The 9,959-nt window shown below is 40.1% G+C and overlaps 1 protein-coding gene across 1 annotated transcript; it reads right to left on the minus strand.

Annotated features, from left to right (window-relative positions):
- Positions 1-2,006: 2,006 nt before the first annotated feature.
- Positions 2,007-9,510, minus strand: LOC146686895 (uncharacterized). Its single transcript, XM_085439460.1, has 2 exons — positions 9,411-9,510; positions 2,007-6,757 (listed from the first exon to the last, which is right to left on the minus strand). The coding sequence occupies exons 1-2, from the start codon at positions 9,508-9,510 to the stop codon at positions 3,402-3,404; spliced, it is 3,456 nt and encodes a 1,151-aa protein (XP_085295586.1). The 3' UTR covers positions 2,007-3,401.
- Positions 9,511-9,959: the final 449 nt, after the last annotated feature.

A 9,959-nucleotide genomic window follows, 5' to 3' on the forward strand; every position in this document is an offset into this window, starting at 1 on the left:
TTTGGCTTAGAATGAAGTTGGTTTGGAAACATATTCAACGATGTTTCATCTCCTGCTTTGCGTTTCTGTGGGCGCCCGGTGATAGCAATGTCCAAGCGTTTTGTTTTTTCCCCCCTTTTCATTCCGCGCCCCACCTGCAATGGCTCTGTGCCCCCCCCTAGGGGGCGGGCCCCACACTTTGGGAAGGTCTGCTCTAGCAGATCATTACATGAAGGAACCTGTTAAACACAAGCGCACTCATGCTCACAGGTGTACACACGGGTGATCACACACACAAACTACACCCTTTTTGGCTCCTACCTCAAAGCACACTGTGTTCTGTTGATCTTATGTGCTGCACAATAATGTTTAATATTTAGTATTTACTGTCATATTCCCATATTTCATCGTGATGTTGTTTATTATGTTGCTCTCGTTTTCTTTGCTTGTTTTCTCTTTTTTCTTTCTCAACAGCTGATCCAGGTGATTGATATGTATATTTTTTGTCTGTTTGTTTTGTTCCTCTTCCCCACTGTTTTTCTTTCCCTCTTTCTTTCTCCCTTTTCTTTTCCCCAGTCAAGTCTGTCCCGTGTGTAGCAAGTGAAAATAAAATAAAATAAACAATAAAAGCAAAGGCAAATCAAATAGACCAATACAGCAAGGCTGGGATGGTCCAAGTGCCAAACAGCCCTGGTGGAGTGAGGAGCTGTAGAGAGAAGCAGATGCTCTGTTTATATTCTTTTTTTTTTTATTATTATCTTTATTATTATCTTATTATTACCTTTTTACATTTTCTTTGCTGTCACATTTTAACTTATAATTGAAAAATAAAGAAGACAAAAAAAGAAGAGAAAAGAAAAGAAGAAAAAAACAAAAAAACCCCCCCAAAAAAACAACAAAAAAAAAAAACAAAACAAAAACTAGGGTTAGGAGGCAGGTAGGTTTACATAGTACTCAGGGTTGTAACATCATACGCAAAATCACACCTCATATGCTTAACATAGTCTGTCCATTTAGACCATATTCCGTAGACGGTATCCCTCTGAAGTTTAAGAGAAAATGACACTTTTTCCATCCTATAGATCTCTTGTACAGAATGGATCCAGTCTTCTATCGTTGGTGGTTCAGGCTTAAGCCATCTTCTCGTAAGAAGCTTTCTACTTGCGGCCAGAAGGATATACAGGAGTCTTCTGTCGTTGGAATTCAGTTTATCCACTGGTGCATTGCACAAAAACATGGTCTCAAAAGGAAGGAAAAACAAATGAAAAAACATTTTGTAAATGATCATGGATTAGAGACCAATACTGGCGAATAACTTTACAGTTCCAAAAGATGTGGAAATGGTTAGCTCCGTCTCCCCCACATCTCCAACATTCATCACCAATTCCTCGATATCTTTGTTGAGCAGGGGTAATGAAAAATCTCAAAATGTTTTTCCAGCTAAATTCACGCCAAATATTAGACCCAGTGGTAGCCCACTGTATCTTGCATGCGTGAGCCCAACACTTCTCTGTAATTGACAAATTACCCTCCTTTTCCCACTTCGCTTTAATATACAGAGTGCTGTCATTTTTACATCGCCGGATGCTGTTATATAGTTTAGAAATAATTTTACTCTGCACTTCCGATTTGGTTAGTAATAAGAATGTTTCTACAAATTGTAATTCGTTTAGGTTCACTTTTAAGTTTTGATTAAAATAATTTCTGATCTGTAGATATCTAAAAAAAAGCATCAGATCCCAAGTCATGTTTGCTCCTTAAAGATTCAAAGCTTTGAAATGCACCCTTATGGACAAATGAATAATAATTGGTTAAACCTTTTGAAATCCAGTTTTTGAATCTATTATCATATTGATTTGGAATAAAATCTGAATCATATGCACACCATCTTAAAACCTTAGAGGCATTTTCCAAACCACCAATTTTTATTACTTCTTTCCAAGCTGATTTCATTATTTGTAGTATAGGTTTATCTGCCATATGTATTTTATTCTGCAATTTTATGTCTGATATTAAAGCTCTGTTTATATTCTAAAAATGTTTTAAGCTTGTTTCAAAGATTCTGTGCAGCAGCTTTAAATGTTTTCCAAAAGCACACATACACTTATCAGTGTTTCTCACACTTTTCACAGTGACTGAGAGAATGTCAAGCTCTCCCAAGTAGCACTATGAAAGCATGAAACTCATAAATCTTACAACACAAAATTGCAATCTGTTTCTAAAATGAAAAGTCACATTGGTTAAAATAAAATACAAACTGTGCAGAGCCATAGTAGAATCTGCAGTAAAGATCTTTTCATACATTGTAGAGATTGTACCAAAGGCAGAGGTTCCTCCATTTCTATAATTCTTTTATCATTATTTTGTACATTTGTAGATTTCAAGGATTCTTCTGTTTTTGCAGTTATTTTTATGTACCCGTGTACCTATTATGTACCTATTATACACACACATGAAAAGTGAATCTCTGTCCAAAAATGCACTCAGTTTACTTTTGACTCACTGTGAGCATCACTCATTATTCTCCCAGTAATTAAGGTTAGGATTTGTATATTTTTATTCCAATCCATTCTTCTTTTGCAGCATTTAAATAACCTTTATCAGATTTGATGGTTTTGTTACAGACTTTTCAAAATGTGGGATTAAATTGTGTTAAAATGTACAAAACAGTGATGTCATGTTTTGTGACGAGGACCGAGGCACAGAGAGACTTGATGAATTTAAGAATCTTATGATTTAATAAAGAAATTTGCAGACTTGCACAGAGATGGTAAAATTATGATGACTGGTAACGGAGACGAAGACAACAGACGACGAGGACAGGGAGGAACAGGGGTTTAAATGCACCAAGGAGACAGACAGAGGGAACTCAGGACAACTGGAGACACTTAAGGATGCAGGGACTGACAGAGACGGGGACGAAGTCTCAAACTCCTCCGAGTAAAGTTTGTTGCCTGGCTGGTCAGCTCTCTGGGTGCTCAGCACCCTCAAAGCTCTGATCCTAGCAGCGCCCTGATAGCTGATAAACATTTACTGTGTTTTATGAAGCAACTAAATTACAGAAAAATTACAGGAAAGTAAACAAAAAGTAAAATTACACTTTTTAAATAAAAGCATAAAAATCAACACAATAAAAAGTCCATAAACATCAACATCAGGAGTCACTGAGAAAATAAACATAATATTAGATCAAAGTTAAAGAATATAAAATATGCTGAAAACAAAAAGTTAAAGGTTGAACATTGTAAAGTCCAATAAAATATAATCACACTTCTATGTTAAAGATAAACCAGTTTTAAAATGAGATCTTATCAGGCAGCAAACAGTGAATATGAGATTTTTTACGTGTCGTTTGTCTTCATCGACTGAGTTCAAACTGGTCTCGACCTTTTCTTTGTTCTTCTTTGTGATCACATGAATGTTCAGTGAAGGAGTTTCTTGCCTCGCTCTATTTTAGCCATGAGCTCTGCTTTTCCTTTCATCTCCATCAGAGACTGAACTCGTTGCTTCCAGCCTTCTTTGCCCTCAGATTTCTCTCCTTCAATAAGCACGTCGATGTACTCTGGAGTGGACAGAGGGTTTGTCTTCAGTGCTATCTCTTTAAGTCTGTTCAGACACTTGGCAGATCTCTCCATCAGTTTCACTATGTCAGCCTGTAAATATTTATATTCAGCCTTTAGTTTGTCAACCAGTCGCTGAACAGTCATCTTCTCTTCTCTGGCTCTATCATACTTTTCTTTCAGCTCCTTTATTGTTCTTTTCTCTTTAACGTCTTTATAGTACCATCTGTACTTCTGATTAAAGTGTACATTCCAAATACATTTGCCTGGACACTGAGTACAATATCCATCTGGTCCCATTGTTGGACAGTTTCTTTTATCTGCATCATTTGCATAGGCACAAGGGTAGTGGCAGGTGACATGACACTGCTGACAGTTGGTGCTGTAGTTTCCAGAGCCAGAAATGTCCTCCTGAACAGGCTTTTTGACAGTAACTTCAAATTCAAAGTTCTCATTTCTGCCGATCTCTGCTTCATATTCTTTAAGTTTTTCCCTCGTCTCTTTTATCTCCTCAAGCTTGGCTAACCCAAGTTTCACCTGCTCCTGCAGACTCTCAACTGAAATCTCGAGCTGCTTTCTTTCTCTGAGGACTTCCTTTGTCAGTGTCAAGCTTTTAGTTTCTATTTTATTCAGAGTGGCAAAAAACCTTTTCATGCTTTTTGTCCCCATCTCCCAAAACATCTGATCAAAGCCTCCTTCATCATCATCATCACTCATTCTGTCTCCTTCAGCTGATTTGTTATTTGCAAACAGCGCTGAGTTATTGAATTTGAAGTGAACCGGCAGTCCGTCTTTTGTTTTAGGACATGGGACTCCTGCAGCATTGATCGCCTTGAGAACTGGAGGTCGCTGACCGTCTGCAAATGTCACCAGGATCCTGATGTTTTCTGCCACATCTTTGCCAAAGATTGAGAGCACTGAATCAAACACATAGTTCTGTGTTGGTGTGAGTCGTGCTAAAGCAGCCTGAGCTACAAAACACACAGCATCAATGTCACTGACACCATGTGAGGAAGTGAAGAGATTACGTAGCTGCTCTACGATCTCTCTGTCTCTTTCTATGCCTCTTGTATCTCCAAAGCCTGGAGTGTCAATAATGGTCAGAGAGAACGGGATTTGAAATCCCTCCTGGTGGTTGATTTTGTACACAGCGACTTCAGAGGTCTGACTGTGAGCTCGTGATGTTGGCTGATCCTCATTAATGAATTTAAACCTGAAACTGTCCTCCCACTCGACACCAACAATGTAGTTGATCATCCCATCGATCAGAGTGGACTTTCCTGATCCTGTCGCTCCAAGAAGCATTATTGTACGATTCTGCCTCGTGCTTTCTTCTCCAAAGTCAAACTTCCTGCATCCATCTATGTTCATGTGTTCTTCTGTCAGAGGCAGTTTGTAAACTGAGGGGGAATCAGATTTGATCTTTTTACTTTTATGCCTGAGAAGCTCTTTGAGGTGTTTAAATCTTACGTGTGCCATGCTTGAATTTGGTTCAAGTCTAAGTTTTCCAGGAGGGCTGCAGGGTAAGGTTTTAATAGAAACTTGATTATCCGGCCCGACACCTGCTGAGGTCACTGCTCTGCATCTGAACACATACTCTGTGTTTGGCTTCAGATCTCTCACTGTGACTTCTTCAGCCTTTGCTTCTGTCTTCTGCTGCCATCCATCCTCTCCACTGACACAGTACTCAACAGAGTAGGAGGTGATGTTCTCTGCTCCAAATCTGGGTGGAGAAATCTTCAGTGTCACACTGTTGTGGTTTATGTCAGCTGCTGTCACAGTTTCAGGCTTTGAAGGAGGCTCAAAGTTCTCACTGACAGCAAATCCACCTTCATAAAGGTGGATGCTGGAACCTTCCTGTGTCTCATTAGTTAACCCCACTGTCAGGAACTTCATGTTCTTGTTCTCCTCGTTGGCCTCTGCAAAATCACTGAAGAGTTTTGCTTTTCTCCTCATTTCAGCCGTTACTTCTTTTGAGGCGTACCATTGTTCCTTCTCTACATCATGAGTGTGAGGATCTTGAAGGTCTGGGTTGGTTTTTCCTCTTAAGTATCTTGATAAAGCTGAGAGGTACGGTTCATCCTTTCCCAGAGAGGTGAAAACAAAACACACAACATGCTCTGCACTCAGACTTTCCTTGTACAGATCATTTTGCGATGAGATGATTTTGGTGTTTTTCATCATCTTGGTAAAAGACATTAAAGTGTAGATTTCTCTCTCTTTACAGTCCATCCACTCGTTCAGGTTTTTGCTGCTGAAAGGTGAAGAATGTCTCTTCTTCAGGATCTCTGCAAGCTCAGCTTCCTCTTCTCCTCCTCCTCGGATTGATGGAAGTTTCTTGGCCAAAGTCTGTTGGAATTCCAGCTTGAACTCAGAGCACATTTCTTTGAAAGTTTTCATTTTCTTACCAATCTGTGGGAACTGCTGTGCAGTGCTGGTTCCCAGTACATCATTGCTCCTCATTTCCAGCTCACTGAAGTCCTCCAGGACTGTCTGTGCTTCTTGAACTAATCCTATACTGATCTGACGGACGAGTTTAGCAGCAGAAGAATCTAAAGCTGTCAGTGGCAGCAGCCAGACCTTCACTGGTACAGCTTTGTCTCCCAGTAATCCTGGCAGGCTTTGGTAGACTTCTACTGCACCTTGAAAGGTTATTGGTGGTTTTGGAAGACAGAAGTCTCCATAAAACCTGCAGGAGAATTTATGAACACTTTCTTTGTCCTTGTCTTCCATCTTCAGGGAACCTTCACCCTCTACAGAAAGTAAGGGAATCTTCTTGATGATCACCTTCAAGTTGCCCTGAACATCTTGATGATTTTCCTGTTCAGAAACTTCACGGTCAAACACAAAGAAAGCTTGTGCTCCATAAAGAATAGCTGTGACTACATGTGTTGCTAAGCCTTGATCAAAAACATATGGATGCTTCACGTTTCCTCTTCCAAGATGATTCATGGACAGCTCCTGGATCTTTGTGGTTGCCTTGAACTTCAGTGTTACTCTGGCCTGATTTCTGGAAGATTTACTATCATTCAGATATTTGGCAGATCCATCAACCTCAACCAGTCCACCCAGGAAACTTGCCTTCAGTGAAGCATCAACATTTAGAGCTGAAGATTTGTCTGAAATTGATTCAGATGCAACAATTTCAAAATCATTAGAGGCCTGTGATCTTTCTGCTATATCTTCCCTGAGATCCTTACGGTCCCACAGAGTTATTGCTGTAAAGACACAGAGATAGACTTTATTTAATCCCACACTAGAGAAATGAAAATAGAAAAAATAAACAAGAAGAAAACAATCCAAAATACTATACTGTGTACAGATGCTTACTATATACAGTAAAATACCCCAAGGTGGTTGTTGTTCTTATTAGTCTATATATAAAGTGCAGCAGGAGTAGTAATAATAAACATGTATTTTTAAACAGTATGAAAACATATCAGACAAAACAACATATTACACATGAACATTACCCAAATGCCTGTCTAAATAAATGTGTTTTCAACTGTTTTTTAAAAGAAGCAACAGAGTCGATGGTGTGTAGAGGGGAGGTAAACTGTTCCACGATATTGGAGCTAGGGTTTGGAAACCACGATCCCCCTTTGTTTTTAAATGGGTACATGGAATAGTCAGAAGACCACTATCCATGGATCTAACGATATGTTTTTGAGGGTAAGGGTGAAGAAGCTCAATGATATAATTGGGGGTCTCTCGTCGTGAAGACCCAACCTGAAGCCAGTGCAAGGACTTTAACAAGGGAGTGAAATGGGAGAATTTATGACTGTGGGTTAAAAGCCTTGCTGCTGCATTTCGGACCACTTGAAGGTGATTTAAAGAAGCCATTGACATACAGGAAAAGAGTGTGTTACAATAATTTAATTGGAAGGAGATGAAGGCATGGACAAACATTTCCAGTTCACCTTTTGAGACAATAGTCCTAAGTTTGGCAACATTTCTTAAATGAAAAAAGCAAGAGCAGGTCATAGACTTGACATGAGCATCAAAAGACAGATTGCTCAAAAATTAACCCAAGATTCCGAGCAGTAGCTTTTATTGAGGATGACAAAGGACCCAGATTTTTTCTAATGTGAGGCTTGATACTCCCTAGAGCAAAGGTGTCGAACTCCAGGCCTCGAGGGCCGGAGTCCTGCAGGTTTTAGATGTGTCCTTGATCCAACACAGTTGATTTAAATGGCCAAATGACCTCCTCAACATGTTTTGAAGTTCTCCAGAGGCCTGGTAACGAACTAATAATTTGTTTCAGGTGTGTTGACCCAGGGTGAGATCTAAAATCTACAGAACTCCAGCCCCCGAGGCCTGGAGTTTGACACCCCTGCTCTAGAGTGAGAATTAAACACTCAGTCTTGTCTGTGTTCAGCTGCAGAAAATTGTTTGTTTATTGAATTTGAGGTTTCATTTGAGTTAGTATTTCTGATAGATCTTTTAAAGAAACGGGGTGAAAAGATTCCATAATTATGGGGTGTGGGAGGTCACGGTTGAAGGGGCTATCTAAGGAAGTTATATTTCCTCTTACTCATACTGACCTTTCTTCAGTCTCGTCTCATTTAACTGCCACGCTATTTTCAGAGAGAAAATTGTTTAGACATAATTTGCTTCCTCATTGGCTGCTTGTTTCTGAGCCACTAATTTGAGCTGCTTTTACCAAGTAATTATTGAAATGAACTGACTGCATCTTTGTATATAATTAAGTGGACTGTTAAATTGCCCAAAGAACTTTTCACTCCCGTGGGCAAATGCATCATCACCTAATTTCTCCAAGGGGCTTTCAGCCACAAAACTGATTCAGTGCCTCTTTGGTAAATCCCAAAAGTATTTTTTTGTCAAAAGAGGGTTTTGTGCTGGCACAGACTGTTACAAAGTCTTGTTTTTATTAACATGCTTGCATGAAATATTCTGGAGTGAGAACTTAATTTCAGCTCTCCATATCAGTGTTGTTCAAGTTACTTTTTCTGCCTAATCCAGAAAAAACAGGGTGGAGGTTTGCTCGGTGCCTCAGCGGTCATGTCAGTGGGAGGATCCGGGGGTTTCTCTGTGAATGTCACATTCCTGTGGCAGCGTTCTCTGTGCTCGTTTAATTTTTTGCTGTGGAAAGAAGTTTTCTTCCCACGCAGAGTGAACAGCGGATACTAATGTTTTTGTCACTTTTTACAGAATAAAACTTGAATTAATGTAAGTACATCCACGTTTTAAACGCTACATGGTCGTACTCTCTCCGCACTCCATATTATCCATTGTTGATCTACACACGTCTGTCGCTGCCACGGACGTCACGCGTGCTGATGTCATTGTCATGAGACACTCTCACAAACAAAATCATGGTTTAGTACTGCAGTAACGCAGCGTGATTATGGGAAAGTAACAGTAATCTAATTACACTTTTTGCACTTTTTGCCCTTACATTACTCGTTACTTGAAAAAAGTAATCGCTGCCCATCTCTGCTCCGTATTTTACTTCCTGTTCCCGAAAAAAAGTGGCAGAGCATCACTACGTTATGTTCCAACAGGACTACCCCTCTGCCTATATTATAAACTTTGTCCCATGCTGATACTTGTTCCCCACTGACTTCTTTTCTCCCATTGTACCTGAACTAGTAGACACTTGGTATTTTATTAACACCTGATTTGTACAACAAAGCTACACAGTATTTCTTGGCTAACTGTGATCTCATGTCCTTTTTTTCTTTTCTGGAAATTCAAAATCAATAATGAAAAACAGACTGTGCTGTAGAAATGGCTCCAAGTGGATATGACAATAACCACAATGGAGTATAAAAGACTTTCAGACTCAAGCATTCATGTATGTATGTATATATATATATATACTGTATAATCTATATAATGATTTCTTACCTGGGATTAGTGAGTCTTTGCGGCAGTCATACAGCATCCCAAGACTGAAAGGCCGGCCGAGTGCCGCCACCTCCATCGTACTGCCAGATTCAGAGTCCATGGCTCAGTCTGAACAGGACCAAATGAACAGCTTGTTAGTTTGTTTCTCTTCTGTTTGTTCATGTTCTCACTTGTGTCTGTGTTACCACAGCAGCAGTTTAAGATACTAACCATCCTCACACTCTTTAATCTTTTGAGACAATAGTCTTAAGTCTCCTCAAAGCACATTTAGGTCATTTCCCTTTGTCCTGCTATAAATTTACTGAATTTGATTGATGCTCGGCTCCTTCACAAAAAACAGACAAGTCAGTAAAAATATTTCTTCAGGCTGGGCGGTGCTGCTGCGGGCCCCGGTCCGGATGGGCCTGGGCCCCCTTGCCCTGGTGGGTTCCAGAGTGTGGAGGTGCCTACTGGGGTCAGCGGGGGAGCTGGCCCCAGGGAGGGGCCGCTTGCCCCTCCCTTTCTTCCCTCCCCATCCTCAGCTGCCTCCCTATTCCCGCTCTACCACAC

This window comes from Copadichromis virginalis, linkage group LG18 (genome assembly GCF_057382275.1).
Source record: "Copadichromis virginalis isolate Kocher_CV1m ecotype Utaka linkage group LG18, C_Virginalis_male_GT1.1, whole genome shotgun sequence".
NCBI lineage: Eukaryota > Metazoa > Chordata > Actinopteri > Cichliformes > Cichlidae > Copadichromis > Copadichromis virginalis.

What these genes read in the sequence shown, in the direction of transcription:
- LOC146686895 (XM_085439460.1), bottom strand. Translation starts at nt 9,510, where the DNA reads ATGGACTCTGAATCTGGCAGTACGATGGAGGTGGCGGCACTCGGCCGG. An exon ending in CAAAGACTCACTAATCCCAG is followed by an intron (nt 6,758 to 9,410) that starts GTAAGAAATCAT and finishes GTGTCTTTACAG; the next exon opens with CAATAACTCTGTGGGACCGT.